The sequence below is a fragment of the Periplaneta americana genome, chromosome 10, assembly GCF_040183065.1.
Source record: "Periplaneta americana isolate PAMFEO1 chromosome 10, P.americana_PAMFEO1_priV1, whole genome shotgun sequence".
NCBI lineage: Eukaryota > Metazoa > Arthropoda > Insecta > Blattodea > Blattidae > Periplaneta > Periplaneta americana.
This window is the reverse complement of record NC_091126.1, coordinates 172,297,032-172,324,219: the sequence shown is the minus strand read 5'-3', so window position 1 is coordinate 172,324,219 and position 27,188 is coordinate 172,297,032. Positions and strand designations below refer to the sequence as shown.

The 27,188-nt window shown below is 34.6% G+C and overlaps 1 protein-coding gene across 1 annotated transcript in view; it reads right to left on the bottom strand.

Annotated features, from left to right (window-relative positions):
* Positions 1 to 26,560, bottom strand: part of Rnf11 (Ring finger protein 11) — a 33,593-nt gene extending 7,033 nt beyond the window's left edge. The window contains exons 1-2 of the mRNA XM_069838407.1: positions 26,076 to 26,560; positions 3,339 to 3,490 (exon numbers count right to left, since the gene is read on the bottom strand). Coding sequence (XP_069694508.1) covers positions 3,339 to 3,490; positions 26,076 to 26,189 — 266 coding nt within the window. The 5' untranslated portion in view covers positions 26,190 to 26,560. The remainder of the gene's footprint in view (positions 1 to 3,338; positions 3,491 to 26,075) is intronic.
* Between the last annotated feature and the right edge of the window lie 628 nt (positions 26,561 to 27,188).

The following is a 27,188-nucleotide window of genomic DNA, read 5'->3' as shown; positions in this document are numbered from 1 at the left end:
AAAAATGCTACGAGGTTGTGAATTTCCTTGTAATTGTTAATTTTCGCAATTATTCAACAATGAATGGAAGTGAAAACATAATATATTTTGGACAATTTAGGAAACTCAGTTTACAAGAACAGATTATTGCTATACAGAAAGGAAGGCCAACCCCAACACTACCTGGTCTTACATGTATGCATGTAGGCTAATTTGTAGCATGTTTCATTCAAGAAGGTGTCATTTCGTGCTGTTAACTTCTTTCCTCCTCTTAAGAAATATGCAGGAGCCGCCACTGCTTGAAATTAAATCTGATCTTTCTGACAGGGTATCATAGGCATTCTGAATTAGCTGCCATAATTCATTGGTGGTTGCAGCAGTGGGTGCATATCCACAATTCTTCCAAGGCATTGAGGAGAATGCGTTTCAATATCGCAGACATGTTTTTGAAAAGATTTACCAGTATAGTTTAGATTTACCTAGAGTTTCTCTTAAAAAACTGTCATGTGATCATGTGTCATACAACAAAAAAAAAAGGATGTAAACTTAGAAATGATAAATCATAGGGAATGAAAAATTATACAATTAAAAAACTTTTTCAGCCAGGATTGAAACCCAATCTGCTGCATACGAGACCAGAGTTCTATCCACAACTAAACCACAGACAGCGTTGTGAAGAATATCTATGTAATGAACATTCAATTAACCCTCGATTATCAATGAGGAGGCCACATACCCATCTTCCTTTGAAACAACAATGATTGGTCCAGGGAGAATTTTGATTTTGAACCAAACAAGAGCCTGGTCATTTTTTCTTGGATGACTGTACATGGTGCATCAACTGAAATGGATATCAATTAACCACAGAACAGTTGGCTTAGCTATCAAGTGCTTGGCTATGGAAACAAACAAGAAGACATGTCAAATATCTGTCCATAATTCGCTTAAAGTATTTCTAGACCTAAATATTTATGAAGTCAAAATTGAATCTAAACATTATTTAACTATTGTCGGACCATCGGATCTGTGCCCCTGTAAGATATGCGAACTGAACCCTAATTCCTTCTCAGTCTCGGTAATACCACAGTCTACTATATACAGTCGCGAAGCTCAATATGTAGTAAAAATCCAAACATGGGTAGTTGCCCACCACTAGGATCGCTACTATCGCCTCATCATCACAGATCTCTCTCCTAGCAGACGTCAAAATATGTTACACTTTCGTTGTCGTGTTCTTTTGGAAAAATTAACACCTTCCTTCCATTATTGAAATATTAAATGCATAAAGTTAATTTATTACTTTAATGAAGTATATTAAATTCCACCATAAACTCGAAGATACCTGCAAGAAATAAGTAATATAATTTTTGTTTGTGCAAAACGAACTGAAATTTACTATAATCGCTTCACTCATTCAAGATTATAGCGATAATTAACTATGAAACCAATAAATATTAATTTGCATTTCCCCTTACAACAATAATAATGGAAATATGAATTAATGGAGTAACTTACGCGTACCGGTACTTGTAGTGTAGGCTTACGTAGTTAACAAAGTGGGATGAGGTTAAGCAATAATAATCACACCAAAATTGGAAATAAAACGTGATCAATAAAGTTTATTGTAACAGACTTTTTCTACGTCTCTAGTAAAGCAACAAATAAAAATTACAACAAAATTAACAGCTATAATTAAAAACATATCCTTTGAAAAAAATAGGCCTAAGCAATAATCCCACCAGAATTGAAAATAAAACGTGATCAATAAATGTCATTAAAACAAACTTCATTTTTCTACGTCTTTAGTAAAATAACACATAAAAATAATAACAAAATTAATAGCTACAATTAAAAATATATCCTCTGAAAAAAAAAAAAAAAGTAGACCTAACCTTTATTTCTCTGGAAATTTAGCAGCCTAAGTGACAGAACTTTAACCGATATCTAATGTCCTTTCGGTTAGACTGAAACATTTCATTGTGAAATTTAATGTATTCTAACAGTCACAAAGAACTTCAAAATTAAGAGTTTTGTTTCTGCACAGCATTCTTGTGGAAACCCAGGAACCTTTCTGAATCTTTCGGAAATCGGACAAAGGATAACTCTGGCCTCTTTCTCTTACTGTTGCTACAATTTATAGCACTACAAACGTCTCCTCCTTGTCCCATATTATTATTCCAATTATTATATTTTAGCCATTAACATTTTCATTACAACCAATAACGAACATTTCACAAGCATCAATGTGAAATACGCAACGAGCTAGCACTCGATAGAAATACGACACAGTTCAAAGTCGAACATGGACAGTCTATTGTTTCTAGTTGCTAACCGCTTGGAGCGCTTTATCACGAGATTTGCAAAAAAACACCTCAAGCTTCGCGACTGTATATAGTAGACTGTGGTAATACATTTCTCTCCCTGCATTTCTATCTCTCTCTTTTCTATCTCTCTCCCTTTCTCTCCCCAATTACTCACAATTTTGGCCTTCTTGAGGGACAGTTTATTTGCACTTGCAGTCCAGTGTTGTCAACTCATCACGAATATTGTAGCACAGAGTGGCGAAAGAAATATTATTAAGCAAGTATGTAATAGCATTTTGCGATGAAGACAAACAAACAGGTCAATATCTGTTTCCTATAAATCAGGCAACGAAGAAAGCAGCTGCTATCACAGGTGAGGCTTATTTTATTTCAATTGATTACATATTAAAATGACTTACTTAACTAATACTAATAATACAACATTTTATGTAATTTATATAGACAGGTCAGAGATCCTAATAAAGAAAATCAGGAGAGAGGGAGTCTGTGCAGGAGATGAAAAGCTAGAATCACCAGGGAAGAACAGACCAAGGAAACTTTTAATTCTTGTAGATGATATGAACCGATGTATTTTAAGAAGAAAGATACAAGAATTTTATAATATGCAGAAAGAAGTTCCAACATTGAAGAAATTACTGAAGGTTGCGAGAGAAGCAATAATTTCCAAGGTTGGTGAGAAACGCTACGGAAAGTGATTCGAGACATAGCATTTAGGTTTTAAAAATGTAGAAATACAAGATGTATTTTGATTGAAAGAAATGATATTGTAGCATGGAGGACCAGTTATTTATGATACCGTTTGACGGAAGTTTGGCAACATCCCTGTTCAGCAAGGTTCGCGGCCTGCTGTTTAACGTGGTGGGAGGAAAAAGGGTGGAATGGAGTACAGGTGTTAACTTTTCCAAGAACGACGACAGCGCTGAAGGGGCACAGATCCGATGGTCCGACAATACAAAGTTTTTAATATACAGCATTACTAAATGTTTCTGGTTATAATACTCGGCATAAAATACTTACTGCAATATGAAAACTTACTCTCTATTCTTCTTACAGCCATCGTAGGTTCCTGTAGGAAGGTGCTGGATTAAACCAATCCGTTTTGCTATCTTTACTTGCTCTTCCTCAGTCAGCTGTGCTGCAGGTCGACTTACATTGGGGGACGGATAGTAGACTGGCATTCCACCCTCCTGAAACACGGTTTCATTTCATTGGTGTAAAATATTTTACAAAATCTTTTACCATGTTGGAACTGATAGAAGTAACTTAAATCCATTAAAAATTTCTGATCCAGAATTTTCCTAATCAAACAACCATGACGAATCGTTTTCTCAGCAATACTTCTGAATCACAAGTAACCACTGTGTTCACCGCTGTGGAGTAACAGCATGTCCCACCATGAAACAAGCGGGCCTGGGCTCAAATGCTGGTTGGCACTAGTTACCCGGTTCATGTTTTTTCCGAGGTTGTCCGTCAACCAACTGAAGCAGAATTGAATAATTTCGAAGGAAAAATTGTTCCGGGACCGGGTATCGAACCTGGGACCTTTGGTTAAACGTACCAATGCTCTACCAGCTGAGCTACCCGGGAACTCTACCCGACACCTATCCAATTTTTCCCTCTATATCCACAGACCTCAAAGTGGGCTGAAACCGTCAAGCAACCAACATTGAGTGCACACTAACTCTGTGTGACTTAAACTGTGGTTTTCTGTAACGAACAGTGACGTGTATTATGCAAATCATGCTTTCAGGTATAACTCCCTGTAAAGTTGATTTGAATAATTTCGAAGGAAAAATTGTTCCGGGGCTCAGTTGGTACATTTAACCATAGGTCCCGGGTTCGATACCCGGCCCCGGAACAATTTTTCCTTCGAAATTATTCAAATCATCTTCCGTATGATGTATTGTTAATGAAACTTGCATACTACGGCATAAGGGGGATAGACCAAACATTTTTCCGTTCATATTCGCTTGGACATTCCCATATTGTTGATGTAAATGGAAAAAGAAGTGCTGTAGCTCCAATTAAGTGTGGTGTTCCTCAGGGCTCTATTCTTGGTCCATTCCTGTTTCTTATTATGATAAATGACTTGCCATACAGTGTCGGCTAAAATTATAATGTATGCTGATGATACAACTTTTGTTATCACACATAATAATACTGCTGAGTTAGATTTTATGTAGCAAGCTGTATTTGCTGAAATAAGAAAGTGGTTTTCAATTAATGGATTTATTGTTAATGGTCAAAAAACTCCTGTGTTAACTCTAAGTTTGAAACAAACCCAAAATAATGTGATAAATGAATCTGTAAAGATGCTGGGTATGTATCTGGATCCTAAATTAAGGTGGAACAGCCATGTCAGTTATGTATGTAAAAGAATTTCTAGAGTAATTTATCTCTTGAGAAGTATCATGTACAAGATTCCCAAACATTATTTAAAACAAGTTTACTATGCACTATTTGAAAGTGTTATTAGATATGGATTACCGGTACTTTTATATGGAAATAGTTCTGATCTTCCAAACATTTTGTTACTGCAGAAAAAGGCAGTTCGTATTTTAACAATGCCACCATCCAGACTATCATGTAGATCTCTTTTCAAAAATGAAAAGATTATGACAGTCTACAATCTATATATTTTTGAACTTTTAATGTATGTAAACAAGAATATTATTAATTATGCAAGTATAGCTGATCTGCATCGCTATGAAACCAGAAATATTGATCAATTAAACGTACCACATGTCAGGTTGCAAAAAACACAATCAAGCTATGTAATTACTGCAATAAAAGTATATAATAAGATACCAACAAATATAAAGACACTTAATGAAACACAATTTAAACTTCAGCTTAAGAGATGGCTACAAAATAATCTCTTTTATAGTATGAATGAATTTTTTGAAAATGATGTAGTATTTTAGTTAAATTTTATTATTTTTTACTCTTTTAATATTTTAAATATTGACATGTTGTTTTTTATATTATTACATTGACGAGGCCTCTTGTATTCTTGTATTTTCAGGCAAATATAAAATATGAATATGAATATGGATGCAGTGTGCTGTATTCTTACAAGAGCACAACTGTTCAGCAACAAATATCATTCACATAACAGGAATGGTAAGCACAATAAGCCTCAGGCTGCAGTGTAAGCCTTCAGATCCCTCCTATGTAAAAGGATTTTTAACCACTAACTGTGAACAACGTTAGTTAAGAATGTAATTCTCTGTGGCAAAGCAGATATGGAAGAATTAAGACACAACAATTAAGAAACTCGATAAACGAATTATCCTTGCACCAAAATGTATGCCTCCTGGACAAAAATGATCGTATTTTAATTATATAAATACATTTGCAATTAAGAATCATGTTAAATTAATTATCTTTGTATCAAAAATGGATTTCCTCTGGTCCAAAATGATCGTATTTTAATTATTTAAACAAAATTACAATTAAAAATCATCTTTAATGAATTGAGGACCTAACATTCTAAATGTGCTAAGACTGGTTTCTAAAATATTTTTGAAATATGATTACTGTTATATTGAGCTAAACTAATGAAATACATTCATTCTCATTTACTACTATGAATACAAAGCCAACACAATCTCTCCATCTCTCTTTTTTACTTAATTATGTTTATTATTATTTTAAGTTAATATTTGTATATCGGTATGTATTTTTTTGTATGTGATTTGATCCTGGTTGAGTGGAAGAGAAGGCCTAATGGCCTTAACTCTGCCAGGGAAAATAAAACCATTATTATTATTATTATTATTATTATTATTATTATTATTATTATTATTATTAACTAACACAAGAATCATTTATAATCGACCAACAGAGGCTTAAAAACTTCAATTTTATAGCCATGGGCAATTCAACACACTACACACATCACGTTTACTTCATTAAATCATAGCACTGAGTTGACCTTCATTTGTAAGCAGTTTTAAATTCAGAATTTATTACTGCACACGACATTTTTGCATGAACCCATTTTTCGGAATGCAGGTTGTATGAAAAATTCATAGTATAGTAAACTAAAGTAATAAATCATATTATGTGGAGACTAAGAGGATGGCAGAAAATAAAAAAGATTGGAGAAAGCTGGGTTTGCAGTGAAACACCTGCGCTTGGGCACAACAGTGTGTGTGTGTGTGTGTGTGTGTGTGTGTGTGTGTGTGTGTGTGTGTGTGTGTGTGTGTGTGTGTGTGTGTACAAATATGCCATAGCACTCACATGGTCCAAATGATACAGATATGCCGAGGTCAAAAGCAACAGAATGCTGAGAGACAATGTCATTGTCTAGCATTGTGCGGGACACGATTACAAGGTTACTCAAATTCTGGGTGCCAGGTCGCCATGGCACATAAATATTTTAATTTTTTAATTCATTTCAAGATGTAGATTTCTTTTATGTCACTACAACTAACATTGTACATAATTTTATGACAAAAATGGTCATAGCAAGAAGTTCGAGTGTGCTTTTTAAATTAATACTGCTATATTTCTTTTGCATTTTAAGATAATTGTCACTATATAGCTTCAGTGGAGGACGACAAAGGACGTCTCTGAGGGAGTGTATTAGCAAAATGTAGATATTTAATATTGTTTAATACAGCGTTTCTCAAACTATGGTCCGCAGACCACCAGTGGTCCTCGGTGTCTGCCCTTGTGGTCCTTCAAAAAAGACAGAAGAAAAAATAAAATTCAATCAAATTGCATATCACACTATAGCTGAAAATCTCAGAGTTTGTAAATGACACATGGCAATCGCGTTTCACTTTTTCTCCCAGTACTGACATTTTATGAAATTTATTTAACATATGTGTCTATCGCCTTCCCACTATACTCTCAGCAACAAAAGAGGGGTTTAGAGCACTATGAACGTGGTGTTTCTCGGCATCTTTTCCGTGCAAATCTGGCGCTGTGCCTGTTACCCAGCTAAGGACCACCCGAATTCATAACAGGACCAAAGTACCGAAACTTTTCATGTATTTATGACTTTCTTAATAGTTTTCCTGACACCCAGTCTTCACATTCAAATGGTCACATACTGTACGTCACACACCAATAAAAGAACATGCAAAATTGCATCTTTATTTGTTGAAAATCGGTCATGTTTCTGCATTAATTTTTTTTATTTGTTTCTGCAATGACGATATAAGAAATTTTCATCTATTAACATTAAATTAATTAGTTAATACTAATAAAAAATTAATTGAATTAAATTAATTTTAATTAATCATTTCTACATTAAAATGTAAGTATATTGGTATTAAAATATGCTACATACATGATAAATTTGCTTTTGAAGGGAACAACAGTAAGGTGGTCCGCGGAACTGTTCTGACTGAAACAAAGTGGTCCCCACTTCAGAAAAGTTTGAGAAACACTGGTTTAATATATTTTAGTGAATGTAGCTTTATCTTAACGTGTGTGTGTGTGTGTGTGTGTGTGTGTGTGTGTGTGTGTGGGGGGGGGGGGGAATGTCCTGGGTCCTGAAAATTTTGACGTTTTGTCTATCCTTGCATGATTAGGAGCTAGTGTGAGAATGGAGGGCTAATTTCATACGGGCATGTTATGATTCAAAATACAGAAGCCACAAACACTGGAAAGAGCTGGGAGGTGGACGGTTGTTACTGCAGGTTTGTTAAGCCGTACTGTTAGGCACAAGTGGCGTTTTGTTCATAATTCTCCTCTAAAATAATAAATATGTCAAACACTTACTACTTACTTACTTACTGGCTTTTAAGGAACCCGGACGTTCATTGCTGCCCTCACATAAGCCCGCCATTGGTCCCTATCATGAGCAAGATTAATCCATTCTCTATCATCATATCCCACCTCCCTCAAATCCATTTTAATATTATCTTCCCATCTACGTCTCGGCCTCCCTAAAGGTCTTTTTCCCTCCGGCCTCCCAACTAACACTCTATGTGCATTTCTGGATTCGCCCATACGTGCTACATGTCCTGCCCATCTCAAACATCTGGATTTAATGTTCCTAATTATGTCAGGTGAAGAATACAATGCGTGAAGTTCTGCATTGTGTAACTATCTCCATTCTCCTGTAACTTCATCCCTTTTAGCCCCAAATATTTTCCTAAGCACCTTATTCTCAAACACCCTTAACCTATGTTCCTCTCTCAGAGTGAGAGTCAAAGTTTCACAACCATAAAGAACAACTGGTAATATAACTGTATTATAAATTCTAACTTTCAGATTTCTTGACAGCAGACTGGATGATAAAAGCTTCTCAACCGAATAATAACACGCATTTCCCATATTTATTCTGTGTTTAATTTCCTCCCGAGTATCATTTATATTTGTTATTGTTGCTCCCAGGTATTTGAATTTTTCCACCTCTTCAAAGGATAAATTTCCAATTTTTATATTTCCATTTCGTACAATATTCTGGTCACGGGGCATAATCATATACTTTGTCTTTTCGGGATTTACTTCCAAACCTATCTCTTTACTTGCTTCAAGTAAAATTCCCGTGTTTTCCCTAATCGTTTGTGGATTTTCTCCTAACATATTCACGTCATTCACACAGACAAGCAGCTGATGTAACCCGTTCAATTCCAAACCCTCTCTGTTATCCTGGACTTTCCTAATGGCATACTCTAGAGCAAAGTTAAAAAGTAAAGGTGATAGTGCATCTCCTTGCTTTAGCCCACAGTGAATTGGAAATGCATCTGACAGAAACTGACCTATACCGACTCTGCTGCAACTAAGTAGACAATCATAAAAAAAAACTTTCATACTCAACAATGGATCTCAGAACTTGCAACATTTTAATAAGAGTATAAACCAGACGTGGGCATGTTGTGACTCAAAATACAGAAGCCACAAGCACTGGAAAGAGCTGGGAGGCGGACGGTTGTTACTGCAGGTTTGTTGAGCCGTACTGTTAGGCACAAGTGGCGTTTTCTCCATAATTCTTCTCGAAAATAATAAATATGTCAAACACAATTTACAGAATATTTAAATCAGAAAACTTATAATATACAGCCATTCATTACAATAATAATCTATATATAAACAAACATGACTAAAACAAAGCTTCAATTATATTACAAATATTTTGTTCCTTCAAGCAATACCAAATCCCTCCTATTACTACAGTCCACTGATTTCTTTGAAATCGGGTTCTGTGTCTGTGAGAGAAATACAGTAAAACTCCGTTTTTAAGGAATAATCTGTCAAGTCCCAGTCAAATTACCATACAAATAATGTAATTAATGCCAGCTTTTAAGGAAACCGGATTTCAGGGAAATTCCCTTTTTACGGAATAATTTTCAAGTTCCTTTTGTTATAATGATGCACGAAATAACTAATCGACTTTCAATAATCAATAGTACCAGCATATTCAATAGTGTGTCTCAATCGATAGTAATGCAGTACCATGCAGCGATGTTATTTTTTACAGTTCTTCATGGTCTTGCTTTGCATTGCTTCCACAGAATACGGTAGTTGTTTTGCTTGATTTTTATCGCGAGTTGTGTGGATCCTGTTTCCAAGTTTTTTTTGTAAGTTTACACTGTTCATGCATCGTTATAATGGCGACTAAATTGAAGAAATTAACAGTCGGACAGAAAGTGAAATAATGAGGGATGTCGACGCTAATCCTCAATTAACATTATTGCATATGGCAAAAAAAAGCACGGTTTGCCAACTACTTCATTGTCGGGAATAATGAAGGAGAAAGAAGAAACTTTCAATGCCGAGTTTCAGTGTGGTTCGAATTCAACCAAATTGAAAAACATTTGTGCCTCACCATTTAAAGCATTAGAAAATACTGTAATGAAATTTATTGTAGGTAATAATTATAGGCCTAATTAAACGATTATAATGTTTGGTAAATAACACACGTTACTACTAGTTATTTTAGCCTTTTCTTCCCATTTTATGTAAAACTCCTTTTAAGGAAAAGTCCTATGTAAGGAAAAAATAATAAATAATCCCTCAGAGAATCGTTAGAAAGGGGTTCTATTGCATTTCTTATTGCCAACAGGTGCTCATTAAGCAGGACCAGGGCTGGGCAGTATTTGAAATACATTTGTATTTTGTACTTTGTAATTTGTAAGGATTTTCGAAAGTATTTTGTATTTAAATACATAAAATTGATGCATTTTGTATTTCAAATACTCAAAATACTTTTTTCTTCTTCTTGTTCTTCAAGTTTTGGATTTCGATTTGAAGAATGAATTTTTGTCTTATTTGCCTTCCCATTTCAGTTGTGCTAGCCATACACTTAGTTTTCTTGCCACAACTGATTTCATTAAAGTTTCCTTGCCCAACTCGATGGAATTCTCTTTATGACTCAATCTCTCAAATATTGCAATTCAAACATGATATAAACCGTATATGTGAAAAATTGGGATTGCCAACCTTCAAAGATGTTGAGTTTCAGTACCTTGAAGAAAAACGTCCAGTTCTGAAATCCACTGCCGTAGCCCTTAATTTAATGCAAATGAGAAGACGTGCTATTATGGCCAACTCTTGTCCACATTAATTTCCCTTAAAAACAGATTACATATTCTGTTACCTAGTAATCTACGCCATCTATTCCAAGTAACTCCAATCCTAATAAGTTCACTTTCATCAAGATTTAAAGTGATGTTTGATCTGATCCCAGAAGAAAATAGAGCTATTTTGGCAGCTTGCTCCACCCATCATTGAAGATGAGATGGCTACCTGACATTTCCTCACTAAGTGATAAGAAGAGGACACAGAATATGTGTTGTGTAATCAGCTGAGCAGTTGTCTGCTACACCTTTGGTCAGTTCAGACGATGAAAACAATTTTTACGTTTTCAACTCAAGTAAAACAGATTTTGAAAAACAAAAAGAAAAAAACTTGTCTGCTGTGGAGTATGAGCTCATACAATTCTTCAATGGCAAAGGGACAACCCTGTGCACACTAGAGAATTACCCAATAGTGAAACAAGCTTTTATAAATATAGGCCTAATACAAGTTTGTGTTTCTCTGCACCTGTAGAAAGACTGTTCTGTTTTGCAGGATTTATTCATTCACAAGCAAGGGGATCCTTATCTTATGAACATTTGAGGAACTGGTTGTTTTGAAAGGGAGCAGTAATTATTCATATGTAGCATAATTTCATAGCTGACTGGGAAAAGGAAGAAGTTCAGTTACAGTGTTTATATAAAACTTCGAAGTAAAAATACTTTTAATGTTAGCATAATATTTTAGATTTTCAGTAATATTCTTATTTCTTTAGGCCTATATACTTTATCGAGTATTTGAAATACAAATGTATTTTGAGTATTTGAAATACAAATGTATTTTGGTTAATTTTTTAAAAGTATTTTGTATTTGTATTTCAAATACAATTATTTGAAGTATTTTGTATTTGTATTTGAAATACTTGGATGTCAGTATTTTGCCCAGCCTTGAGCAGGACCTACTCTCTCAGTTGACAAATTTCATTAAAGAAGAAAACTGTTCATATAGATAAATAGAACACAATATAGCTAACATTTTGGAACCAAACTCATGAATTTTCTTTAGTTTTGGAAGTATTTTGAATAAATGTTGTCCATATGAATCTTGACATCTGCTTTTGATAAATAGGGTCTGTATCATTTGGTAACTCTATCCTCTCCATCTGTAAATAAGATTTAGCATAACCACCGGCATAGCTCAGTTGGCTAAGGCGCTTGCCTGCCGATCCAGATTTGCACTTGGGTGCGGTTTCGATTCCCGCTTGAGCTGATTACCTGGTTGGGTTTTTTCCGAGGTTTTCCCCAACCATAAGGCGGATGTCAGGTAATCTGTGGCGAATCCTCGGCCTCATCTCATCTCGCCAAATATCATCTCACTATCACCAACCCATCAATGCTAAATAACCTAGTAGTTGATACAGAGTCGTTAAATAAACACGCAAAAAAAAAAGATTTAACATACATGGGATTAGGAAAGACGAAACAATTATATTCAAAACAAAAGCTTCAAAATCCCTAAATCTGTGAACACTAAATTCTCTTTTTAGAATTTCCAATATATTGCAGTTAATATTAGTTTTCCTGCTCAGTAACATTTTCTAATGATTTCAGAAAGCAAAGTGATGAAGATCTTTCTGTAATAGTTGAGTTTTCATGAGTCCAGCCTCGTAAGGAATGCTTTTACATCTCCATAAGCATCAACCACTTTTTTGTTCTCCTCACAGAAGTCTATTAAAGCCATTCAAATGTTCACATAATATCAGTCAAAAATCCCACATCACTCAAACTTGAGTAGTGACCGAGACATTGCCTATGAGTGGTGTAAGCTGACAACCATGAGCTAGAAACCTGAATCAAACATGCTTCTGACATTTAAATTCCTGTTATGAATATCATCTGCCATGGGCTTTGAACACTGACAAATGTTGATAACAGTCCATGAAGAAGACTATAAATTCACACCCATCAGTGCAATACTATAGTAGTGTGTTATATGGATATAGCATGCTAGCCCTCTGATTCAAGGTTTATGCAATCAGACCTGGATGAAAATAATGGAAAAAATTCCTAACCTCACTTCTTCCATGAGAGAACTAAAGCTATGGGTACCATGCCATACAAGAACCTTGTCAATGATTGAGAGTTCCTAGCAAAATTGTGTATCATTTCTCACCCATGTTGAATTTAGATGTTGAAATTTCTGCAATTAAGCATTAGACCAAATAATGGTCTATGTTACAATTTTTTCAAAATTGATTTTTTAATGGAATAATGCTCTATATAGTCTTACACAGCTGTCACACAAATTATTTTTCAATATCTGTACCAGAGGCACTTCTACACGAGTTACAACCATGGTTGAAACAATGGTCTATGTCACTAGTCACTTGTAGCATATCCAGTTGTTTACATTGTATCGGGAGTTATTGCACGGGAGTTTGTTCTCTTTATGAATACTGGGTACTTGAACTCTGTGTATCAGGTTTCGGTTGATCTATTGCATAAAATTAACGACTGTAAGACTATTTCTACAGTAGATATTGACCAGCTAAAAAAAAAAAAAAGAAAAAAAAAAAAAAAAAGTTCCAGACAAATTAATATTAATAAGTGGAAAGATGTGTCACGAAAGTCGCTGAGGGATAATGGCCTTGAGTATACAATAAGGAAGACAAAGTCGCAAGTTATTGCAAAAGATCGGTGTGTTCTGCTGTATTGTTTGTAATGTGCACAGCATAAAAAAATATGTTAATGGCTTATGAACGAGCATGTCAACGGACCACTTATTACTACAGGTTCAAGAAATAAATTGTTTATGCTCTCTTTTCTTTGAGCAAGATGAACAAAGCACAATAACAACACAGTCTACTATATACAGTCGCGAAGCTCAATATGTAGTAAAAATGCAAACATGGGTAGTTGCCCACCACTAGGATCGCTACTATCGCCTCATCATCGCAGATCTCTCTCTCCTAGTAGACGACAAAATATGTTACACTTTCGTTATGTTCTTTTGGAAAAATTAACACTTCCTTCCATTATTGAAATATTAAATGCATAAAGTTAATTTATTATTTTAATGAAGTATATTAAATTCCACCATAAACTCGAAGATACCTGCAAGAAATAGGTTAATATTATTTTTGTTTGTGCAAAACGAACTGAAATTTACTATAATTGCTTCACTCATTCAAGATTATAGCGATAATTAACTATGAAACCAATAACTATTAATTTTCATTTCCCTTTACAATAATAATAATGGAAATATGAATTAAAGGAGTAACTTACGTGTACCGGTACTTGTAGTGTAGGCTTACGTAGTTAACAAAGTGGGATGAGGTTAAGCAATAATAATCACACCAGAATTGGAAATAAAACGTGATCAATAAATTTTATTCTAACAGACTTTTTCTATGTCTCTAGTAAAGTAACAAATAAAAATAACAACAAAATTAACAGCTACAATTAAAAACATATCCTTTGAAAAAAAAAAGTAGGCCTAAGCAATAATAATCCCACCAGAATTGAAATAAAACGTGATCAATAAATTTCATTAAAACAAACTTAATTTTTCTATGTCTCTAGTAAAATATTATTATTCCAATTATTGTATTTTAGCCATTAACATTTTCATTACAACCAATAACGAACATTTCACAAGCATCAATGTGAAATACACAACGAGCTAGCACTCGATGGAAATACGACACAGTCCAAAGTCGACCGTGGACAATCTATTGTTTCTAGTTGCTAACCGCTTAGAGCGCTTTATCACGAGATTTGCAAAAAATCACCTCAAGCTTCGCGACTGTATATAGTAGACTGTGATAACAACTTGTAATGTTAATGTTATGTTTTATTTAACGACGCTCGCAACTGCAGAGGTTATATCAGCGTCGCCAGATGTGCCGGAATTTTGTCCCGCAGGAGTTCTTTTACATGCCAGTAAATCTACTGACACGAGCCTGTCGCATTTAAGCACGCTTAAATGCCATCGACCTGGCCTGGGATCGAACCCGCAACCTTGGGCATAGAAAGCCAGCGCTATACCAACTCGCCAACCAGGTAGACAACAACTTGTACAACCACCATGATAGCCATTGAACCTTCCAGCAGTTTTGTTCCTATTCTGCTGCGGCGTGACGTCATTGATGTCCACCGGTCCGGTGAGATTCGGAATATGCTGTCACTAACTAGCAATGACGTCATTCATTCAAATTGATTGGCAGGAAAGGCCGAAAATATTTGATTACATGGTATGTATGTAGGTCTAACATACAGGTTCTGTTAATGTATTTTATAATGTTAAATGTCTAAAATAGAGTTAAGAATGATAATGACCTTACAACATAAATAATAAATTACTTTATACTAAATCCCTGGGAAGTTCTCATATTATATCTTTCTTATTTTTTGTTAAAATCTTCCTTTTCTCCTAATCAAATATGGCAACTCTAAGGGACTTTGATCTCATTCGATAATAGACCATAATATATAGTGCAGTGATGGCCAACTGGTGGCCTACAAGCCACATCCAGCCCACAAGAGTCTGAGGTTTACTTTTCAAAATAATAACTTTTACTACTGTACCGACATAATACTCAGTTCTTATCAGGATGCTTCACGATTTAGGCTACAGTTTTCTTCAGTAGATTGTGTACATCCTCACTGTGTTTTTATTTTATTTTAGTAGGTTATTTTACGACGCTTTATCAACATCTCAGGTTATTTAGCGTCTGAATGAGATGAAGGTGATAATGCCGGTGAAATGAGTCCGGGGTCCAACACCGAAAGTTACCTAGCATTTGCTCACATTGGGTTGAGGAAAAACCCCGGAAAAAACCTCAACCAGGTAACTTGCCCCGACCAGGAATCGAACCCGGGCCACCTGGTTTCACGGCTAGACGCACTAACCGTTACTCCACAGGTGTGGACTCACTGTGTTGAATGTTCTCTTTCAAAGCTTCACTTTTCTAATAACCATGGACTTGTCTTGAAGTTACAGGAAAGAGCAAAACAAGCCCTCTCCAGCTCTAAGTGTTATGAAATGATGAAACTAAACAAAAGACCTTAGAGGTTATGAAGGAAGGATCTATAACACCATCCATACCATTGTGATCTCTCCCTGAAAGCTGGCTCATGGGAGATGGAGTTTTTACTGTCTCTTAACATCTTATTTATTAAGAAATTTTTGGAATTTCTTTACAATTGCGCTACCACGCTAGGGTACAAATGTATTTACGTACTTGGCTTCTATTTGAGTCATATGTACCTACTGTAAACAAAGCAAAAATTGAGTGCCAACACCAATTTCGCACCGAAATAAGGATGGAAATTTTCTCTGAAAATGGGAGCTGACAGAAGTATGGGCAGGCAGGATTGCTCTGTCAAGGTGGAAGGGATAGACAGCAGGGAAGGGCAGTACATTGGATATGAGCTTAAACGATATTTTCATGGCAATTGTGAACGTGAAATTTAAATATGTGACCTTTATCTGTGATTTTGTCACACTTACAAAAATTAACATGAAATATTAAAGAATAGTGAAATGTGAATACGATTTCTCTGTACATGCCACAGATCAGCGATTTATATGGAAAAAAAAATAAGTAAATAAATTATGTACACGTAGGCTACCATTAACAAATACTGTAAATACCAACTGAACACTAAAGTGCCAAAAACTAAGTTCATGTACCAAGAGGTTATATTGTAGAAATTGTATCAGTTGATAATTTCTAAATAGATTTGGTTATGGAGACATTGAGGTTATGTAATTATTTTTCATCATTTTAATATTGATCCTTTTATAGTATATAATTATAGTGGATAAATTATTTGAAATCGTGCATTAACATAATATTTTAATACCGATACCGTATATATTGAGTCGTGGAATAACATTTAATGAAGCATACAGTATTAGAAAAAATATTGAAAAATTATTACAAAATAAAACACAGTGTTCAGACAGGATTATACACAAGATAAGTACTGGTAACTAATGGTGGTATTATTTAAATCGATTAATCAGTACAGTAGAGAAGACAAGACCTGTCCTGTGACCTTATCATGTATCAATCACCAATAGATATGGAGGGGGAAGATAGGTTCTAGCCTTGAGATGGACTTCCGTGTCAGTAGATTCGTATAATATTAACATAATGAAACAAACACTCTTTCTCATGGGTCATTCTTTCCCCTATCACACAGTTCACATGCCAGGTCCCGCCTCATCTGTACATAATTTATAAAAAGTTTGTTACCAGTACTTATCTTGTGTGTAATCCTGTTTGAACAACTGTGTTTTATTTTATAATTATTTTCCAATGTTTTCCGAATACTGTATGTTTCATTAAATTTTAGGCTGATCTAGCGCTGAGGTAGTTCCCTTCGTACTTTCCTTATACACTTTGCATGTATAAAACTGTGACAGGTTAAGTTTGGTTAATTTAGGCTTTAATTATGCCTTGCACATACGATCAACTGCATCTCCACAAAAAATCCCTTATAGATTCAACGATTTTCACTTCCGAAATCGTCGGAACTACCTCAGCGCTAGTTACACTAAATTTTATTCTATGGCTTAATATACAGTATATTATAATATTATTATGTTAATGCACAACTTCAAATAATTTATCCACTATATTGCTGTAACAATAAAAAGGATCAATTTTAAGACGATGAAAAATAATCACATAACCTCAATTTCTCCATACCCAATTCCATAAAATTATCAACTGATTCTGTGATTCTCCAGAAATGCTACACCAACGGAAGACAAAATTTCTTCTTCCTTCATTGGTTTGTGTGAGATACGTATATATAGTGGTAAATACATGATCTGAGTTTGCAACCATAAATACTTTCAACAAAAAATCGTTTGATAATACTTGTAATGCACCATTGTAGCCTCCCCCCCCCCTCCACACTTGTTACTAATTACCAGCATGAGATGCGAGAGGTCCAGGACGAATTACTAGGGAAATGATCAGTTTCTCTGGCATTGTGTCCCGGACCTCTCGAGTGTTATATTTGTAACAAGTAGGGAAAGGGGGGCTATAATAGTGCACTAGAATATACAGGTACTAGTAAGGTATCAAACTACTTTTATGTTGAACATAAAGCAATATCAATGCAAAGTAATATCAATGGGATAGAAATGTGTACCCCATGTGTAAATTTACACATTGAGATAGATTTATTTTTATACTCAATAAAAAATAAAAGCACCTAATTAATGTTGTTCTGATTAACTCATATACGAAAATTAAGCCTTAAGAAATTGCCTGAAGTATGCAAAAACCCTACCTCTATTTAGAACATTATACATCGGAAATGGTTTCGTTTAAAATGCTGTGATCTTCATTACCATTCAAGAATGTCAGTCTCTTTGTCTAGACAGAAATAGCTAGTTCTGTCCTATTCAGTTTTAACACAATAGGTAAGCTACTGGTATCGGCTTCTGAGAAATGCTTTGAAAGGGTATAACAGTGACACAGAATGAAACCCGTTATTTTCCAGTGTAATTAATTTAATTATCCTGTTTATGTGCAAGTGTAGTCCTAGTCTGAAAGTGTGCCAGGACAATGAAGACGATTTGATGGAGCAATTATTTTTTTTTATATTTTTTTGGAATTTATAAAATTGCTAGTTTTTTCTAACTAACCCCATGATATTATATTTAAAACTTGAAAATTACTTGCAAGTTGATTTTAACAATATCTAGACAAATATTACTACATAATAAAATAAATATCAAGCCCAAAACATTAATTAGGCCCATTAAGTGAGGTGTAGTAACAACCAACGCGAGTACTAAGTTAATATTAGGAAGCACTGCACTACTTCTAAGATTTAATAATCCATAAACATAATAAACTTGCTAGAAATAAATTTTAAGTTCAGTTATTTAAATTAATACTACCCTGCACTGATATATTTATGTTAATGGTACACATTCAAACTGGATCATACCATAAATGAGAGTAATACAGGTAATCAAGTTATTACAAAATTAATGTTGGAGGCTCCTTATTTAGGCCTAACTATTCAGTTTCTAATTAAAAACTGTAACTGGACAAATACTGTTACTACATAAAAATTAAGCGGTACATATAAGTTAATATAAATTCACAGTTACATGAAAATGCAAAGAGTTCAGGGAATACATAAAATAGGCCTACTTAGAAAACATACAATATACAGCACTTCTGATTGAGGTTCTGGCTGATATATACAGTACATCTACTGTATTATCAGGCAGTACATCCCACTTGATATGTGTCAGAGGAAGAACAATTGTTTGTATGCACTTTTATTTTAGTGGGTTATTTTACGATGCTGTATCAACAACTCAGGTTATTTAGCGTCTGAATGAAATGAAGATGATAATGCCAGTGAAATGAGTCCGGGGTCCAGCACCAATAGTTACCCAGCATTTGCTCATATTGGGTTGAGGAAAAACCTCGGGGAAAAAACCTCAACCAGGTAACTTGCCTCGACAGGGATTCGAACCCGGACACCTGGTTTCGCGGTCAGAGGTGCTAACCGTTACTCCAAAGGTGTGGACTTGTATGCATCTTAAGTCTGATTAGTGTAACATGTAGGTAATCAGCGATATATGCAATGGAGGGGGAAAGGAACTGGCCACCCTACCCCATTATCTTCTGGCATAGTTGCCTCATAAGTGGTGCCTTATTGGTATCACCTGTGAGGTTCAGACCAGCCTTCCGACAGTTGACTAAACAACAACATAATATATAGACGGTAACTATAAAAATAAAATGTCAGACTGTGGATGTAGAGTATCCAACGCCCACTGAAAGAATATTTCACTTTTATCACTGCCAATGTTGCGCTATAATCGTAGGCCTAAATGCAAGGTAGGCTATAACAAAAACCTAAAGTAACCAAACCTAACCTGTCAAAGAAGCAACAAGTTATACTAAATATGTGTAAAATTGGCCTATGTGTCTATAGTTGGCGGGACATAAGTAACATTGACCAATAACATTGAACAAAGTATCACAAAAAAATAATCAAACATCAGAGCCAGAGTGTTATTATTACATTACGCGCATGCGCGAACTCATGGGGCACAGAGAAGTGGAGGAAGTGGAATAAACAAGGTCAGAGTCGTAAGAGTACTGACACAGTCTACTATATATAGTCACGAAGCTTGAGTTTTGAGGGTGCTAGAAACAATAGACTGTGACGGTACTATTTTGCATTGCCTGTAATGACGCGATATTAGCGATCCTAGTGGTGAGCAACTATCTAATGTTTGCATATTTACTACGTATTGAGCTTCGCGACTGTATATAGTAGACTGTGGTACTGATTAATACTCTTCGATCAGATCACAGAAATCGATAGTGATATTTTGTCACAGATATTTCGCGTCTTCAATCATAGATATGTAAATGACAGCCTCGTATCTGTGACAAAATATCAAATTGTGATTTATCGACCATCTCTACAGCACATACATCTCATTTCCGTGCGTTTCCTTACTGATCAGAGAGATCAGTAAGTTTTCGTAAGGTCGAATCAGTGACAGATTAGACTAGTTTAAGCTTTTGGTATGCCTTCCATATACTCACAATTGCCTAAGAAAGTGTCATTTCTTCTAAGACACACCAAAAGCCTAAACTAACCTGTCACCAATTCGAACTTACGAAAACTCGCTTTTTCTTTGCGATCAATAAGGAGACCCATGGAAATGAGATGTATATGCTGTATTTCCCTGCCGTCTATTCCTTCCATCTCAACAGAGCTATCCTGCCTCCCACCCCTCTCCGCCAATCCAATTTTTTCACAGTAATTTTCCACCCCTTATTTCGGTGCGAAATTGGTGTCGGCACTCAGTTTTTGTTTTGTTTTCAGTACACATGACTCGAATAGAAACCAAATAACCTATGTAAATACATTCATAGCTTAACGTGGTAACGCAATTGTAAAGAATTATTTATTTTTTTATATTGAATATAGACCACAAAGTACAGCATTTAATATGTATTCAAGTGCTGGCAGTTTATTTTTAATTGGTTATTTAACTACGTTGTATCTACTAACATGTTATTTAGCAGTGATTGAATTAATAGCGAAATTTAATTGGCGAGATGAGGCCGAGGATTCGCCACAGATTAACTGACATTCGCCATGTTAACACATATTCTTCGAGTAGCAACTTCACAATTAGCAGTGGATTTTAAATCACTGGTTTCCCATATTCAGAAACCACAATGTTCTCATTAAACAGCGTGTGTACAAGAATTTAGGTTTAGAAGGATTTCAATTATTTAAGGAAGAATCATAAAACAATTATGTTCCAGAAGATTTTTTTGCACATATCTGTTCAGATAGGAAGACTTTTCTATTATTATTTTGTGGTGAGTAATGACAAATTTCCAAGAAGTTTGAGATGAGTAGGGCATATAGCTTGTATGAATGAATCCAGAAATGCGTATAGAGTGTTAGTTGGGAGACCTGAGGGGAAAAATACCTTTGGGGAGGTCGAGACGTAATGGGAAAATAATATTAAAATAGATTTGAAGGAGGTGGGATATGAAGGTAAGGACTGGATTAATCTTGCTCAGAATAGGGACTGATGGCGGGCTTATGTGAGGGTGGGAATGACCTCCGGGTTCTCTGAAAGCTATTTGTAAATAAAAGTATATGACAAATTCTAAGCATCTAATCTTTGTTTATTAAAGGACATGTATTATAACTTGTATTTTTCTTTCTGCATGGATAAAACTAAACCTAAGACCCTTGATTAATGTGGCTAAATTAAATTTCTTTCCCAAGAGCTATTAAGTTGCACAACCATGATACAGTACACTTTCATCCCTTTTTGCATATTACATCATTCCTTCATGCATCATATCTCTGACAAATATTTCGAATGTATCGGACCTTATATACAAAATTAAAAAAAAAAAATAAATAATAATAATAAGTTCAAATTGACAGATGGTTGCCGAAATTCGAAACCAAACTTCAGCTTATAATAATAATAATAATAATAATAATAATAATAATAATAATAATAATAATAATAATAATAATAATTCCTATGTAAACCAAATTGAAAATATAAATTTCCGTAATTAAAACAAAGAAAAAATGCATTAACAGAAGTCTCGTTTTTGTTAACAGAGGGCAATTTTTCGAGGTAATCCAACAGAAATTTTCGTCATTTCCGGAATCATGTTCTAATTTCAAAATTAAAGAATGATTTTAAACCTATTAGCCAATCTGTCTGCATTAGAATTCCTATTCTGTAATCCTAATGATGCTACAACTCGCAGGAACGCTATAATTTATTCTCTTCATTTAATTTTGATCTTGGTCAAAGCAGACCTATGACAAACTTATCCGCCCTTGACCAAGATTAGTGCTCTCACCAACAACAATTACAAGAGCCACTTTATTCGGAAGAGAAAATTACAACTACCGCTAACACAAAACTGACAGTGATGGTTAATTGAACAACTAGCTACTTTCCATTTTCTTCTTAATAATGGGTTGATTGAAGGATATCGATATGGGGACAAGTTACAAACTAAAGATTTAGCTAATATGAATGAAATACTTGTGTAGCCTTGGTTAAATAACAACCTATGCCTACTTTAAGAAATTTCGGCAACGAAACTGTTAATGCTTTTCAAATTATAAATTTCGATTCTCCTCTCTTGAAGAAATATCAATAGAAGCTCCTCAATAGAAATGGTGTTTTTAAACAAGCCATCCCCTAACAGTTAATAATTACAAACTTATTGAACAGTAGAGCTACTAAAACATAAAGGCCCTACAATTTTTACCGGACCTTCTCGCAGATTTACTTTTCTGCTAATCAGAACAATGAAAAATATATACAGTGAAACACTGAAGTGGTTTCAGGCTAATGGTTTCCGTCTAAATTTAAACAAATTACAGAGTGTATTGTTTTAACAACAACAATAATAATAATAATAATAATAATAATAATAATAATAATAATAATAATAATAATAATAATAATAATAATAACAACAATAATAATAATAATAATAATAATAATAATTCTTGGCCCTTTAAGGGCCCAGACCTACCATCCAGCTGCTGGCCTAACGTCTACATAATTCATTAAGGGATATTATTATTGAGGGTACTCAAACACAAGTTTATTAGGCATTACATTGGACACCAAACTGACATATGTTAAACTCTCAAAAGTCATTTATTTACTAAGGCATTTAAAATTCCTATACCACAAACATATCTTGAAAACTAATATTATGCATTTTTCAATAGTGTAATGTCTTACGGCATTTAAATATGGGGGCATAGTAATATATCCGAAGTTATTTTAAAAAACAGGCTACCATTATACGATTATTAGCAGGCTCTTTTTACGATCTACATTATATACCCTCATCCATAAGAGAAAAAAAAACTCTTTTAAATCTATACATATTAAAGTGTTTAGACCTATTAGATGTTAAAGGAAACCTAAACAATTATATTAACAGTACGTAACGAACTTCACAATTACAGCACAGATAGGCTACCTATAATTAGGCTATTTTGTGAATCCAATGTTAGACTGAGCAAGTCAAAGAATTATTTTAGCTCGGTACCAGTTGCTATTTTCAATAAATTGTAGACTTGAGTAATATCTAGTAGTGTATTTTGTTAATGTTACTTTTGTTTATATTTTATTTTAAATGCACGTGTTCTATCTTTGCTTTGTATTCACCTTTCATAACTATATCATTACTCTCGATGCTCATGGTATTAAATACTATAAATAACACACTTAACACAGAAGTTTTTTAGCATTAGGAGCAAATTCGAAGACAGAAATGACAGCATCTATAGGTTACAAAATTTCATACTGACAGTAAATGTTACCTCTGATTGAGGTTCTGGCTGATAAATACATCTATTATCAGGCAGTACATCTCACTTAACAATATGTGTGAGAGGAATAACAATTGTTTGTGTGCATCTGAAGTCTGATTAGTGTAATATGTTACTAGTCTGAGATGTACGCAAAGGAGGGGAAAAGGAACTGTCTACACTACTCCATTATTTCCAGGTTCATTTGCCTCATGAGTGATGTCTTATTGGTGTCACTTATGAGGTTCAAACCTGTCTTCAGACAGCTGACTAAACAACAACAGTAAATGTAGCTAATAATAACATAAACAGTAAAATGTGTATATTACAAATATGGGGGAAACATAATGTAAGCTTAAACCTACACTGTAGAAACAAAGATCTCAATACATACGTAAGGTAATTTCTGTTAACAATGAATCTGCATTCCGAAATTCTTTTGTAGATCTTTTCTGTAGTAAGTTGCAAGTTTTAACTTCCTAGAGTGCGAAGCAAATATTATAATAATAAAAGAAATGCGCACATTCTTTGGCAAATCCTCGGGTCTCACCTCATCTCACTACATCTCGCCAAAATATTGTAGAAAGCTGTAAAAGTTATTGTAGAAAATTGCAGAATTGTAAAAATTGTAATTGTAATCTTGTAAAATTTTGACTTGTTCCACATCTAAAAGCTGCATTGATAATGTAAGATCTATGGAATATAATAAATGAAATATATGAAAAATGAAAATGAAATAGTTTGATATCTTGCTTCAGGTCAAATGTCTTTGTTACACGATATCAATGATTTTATTTTTTTAGTGCATCATAAGGTACATATCACACCATCTCTGAAACAAATACCGTACCTTCTAAGAGTGTCACCAAGAGCTAGAGTTCGTATTTCACATTATTGTTTAGTCAACTGTCCGAAGACAGGCTGAACCTCACGAATGATACCAACATGGCACCATTTATGAGGCAACTAGGCCAGGAGAAAATGGGGTAGGGTGGCCAGTTCCTTTTCCCCTTCATTGCATACATCGCCGATTAGTTACATATTACACTAATCAGACTTCAGATGCATACAAATAACTCTTCTTCGCCTGACTCATATCGTCAAGCGAGATGTACTGCCTGATAATAGATGTACACACCTATCAGCCAGAACCTCAGTCAGAGCTAGTATTTTACATTAAACCTGCAAATTATATCACTAACACCTATAGGCCTACTAATGATCCATCACCCATATTGATTCGAATTATCATATATGCACTATTTCTTTGCAGTTCGACATCAAAGACAATGCTGAGGAAAATACTGGCAATGTTTCATACGAAGCAACTTGCAGAAAGACGGCAGAGGGCAGTACTGACGTGAACTCCTCTTAGTGCAGAGGTCCAGGAAGCATTGGAGCTCTACCCATCTTCCTCCTGCAAGCCTCGATTTTGTGTGTATGTGCAATGACACTGTACATTCTTAAAACTTCAATAACAAATCATTTTTTAAAATTGTCTCCTGGGATTACTCCTTGATATTACAATCTTTAACTGACAATGTTGTCAATAAAATTCTGCTGACAAGTAGAAAAGGATCAAAGAAAAAATACCAATTATGGACAAATATCAGTAATACCTTACGAGGTTGACGAACGAATACAGCCAGGTCGACTTCTTAAACAAAAAAAGGAATAAAAATAGTAACCACGCTAATTTCCGGTGATCGTTTACAAAAGTCAACAAAGAACCATTGCTAACCATACAAAAGAAGTGACAACAAAAACTGATGTGGCTTCAGACAGATAATATAAAAGTGTTACGTGTTATTCAGAATCAATTATTCAATCATCTTTGGCATAAACAACAATGCTTAACACCAATACTAATCCGTGCTACCATTGTCATTCTGTAATACAACATAAGCTATGATAAAAAAATCCCTTGCCATTTTTTAAATTGCACTGTTTAGACGAAATCCTACAAAATAAGATGCAATAGCGAATGTATAAAATCTGCAAATGACGGAAGAGATAATTATGTGCACGAAAAGAAAAGCGTAACTATTAAAAATGAATTTTCATTATGTATTCATTTGGAGCTATAGTGTCTTATTCAGTTTCATTATCTCATATTACATTTAAATAACTGTTACGAAATGACAATTCCTCTTTCAATTCATTTATAAACCCCTACTGCTCAAAATGAACTAACAGAAATATAATACTGTGGCATATCTTTTGTACTGTTGCTTGCATTTTTTTCAAGGTTAATTCTGACAACTGATCAGCTACTTCCTACATACCCTGTAATGTCTTTTTCATGCAAATTAAGTACGCTAGTATTTTTACACAAGGTTATTTCAATTGTCAAGCAGCATTTAATTGTATTTAATTTGCGACCGTTTTAAAATAAAAATATTACCTGGTAAGGTGGCGGTGGACCCAGCTGATCCGAGGAAGACGAATCCCTAGTGCCATCACTACCTCTCAGTAGAGATATGTCATCAGCTGTAGAACCTTTTAGGCAGTTCCCCATTTCCTTTCTTCCTCTCAAGCTGACAAAGGAAAGGCAAAACACCTGCCACCGCGAGGACACATTTACTAATCAGTGTGACAAGCTGACAAGCTGCAAATCAGACCGTGGTCTACTAATGCTGTTTCATCTCGAAAGCTATACTGCATAAAAATTAGTACGACATCAAATAGATTTCACCTAATCTTGTCGAAATGGATGGTTTGCCTACGCTGACTGTTATCTTACGTTTCCAAAATAACAATTCATAACTTCAATAAGAAGTTACGTATCACAATGGAGCTTTCGTTAGCTCCAGCGGATTGATACAGCAGACACAAAGAAAAACAATAGACAACGAAGACAAACAAGTAAGCTAAGCAGTCAAAGAAAAAATGTATACTTTGTGACCAATAGTACGGTTCACCACCACTGCTTGGGACAATGCTGCCATCTATTTTGTTAATGTCGTACTTTTCGCGCACGTACATACCTATATTGTTATTTCAGAATATGCACTTAATTTCAGTATCTCTTTTATGATTAAGGATCTATATTACGTAACATTACAGAAATTAAACGAAAAGGAAAGCTATATATGCATTCTCTTTTGGAGTGCTAACAGGCGAAAATGCATATGCAATGTCATTAATGTTATTCAACAAATATTTTTACATGTAGCAAACAATATTAAACTACAAAGAAGTCTTTAGGCAAAATATTATTCACACGTGACCTTTTAGTAATACAAAATTGACACTAGAGCAAAAGCTTCTGCTAGAATTCCGAGAGATGGCAGAAGCTACTGTATCGCACAGATGTGTCGGCATGTTAGAACGCTTCTTATTCGACCTGTCGCGTGACTCCAAACAATAGGGCTATAATATGGCCCTTATGAGCCAGTGCACTTAGCAAGTTGTCGTTATTACTAAAGTATTACCGATTTTGAATAACTTTTCTGTTAATTAATTTATTTTGTAAATTATTTTTTTAAATAAAGTGAATCGATAGAGGACACGTATT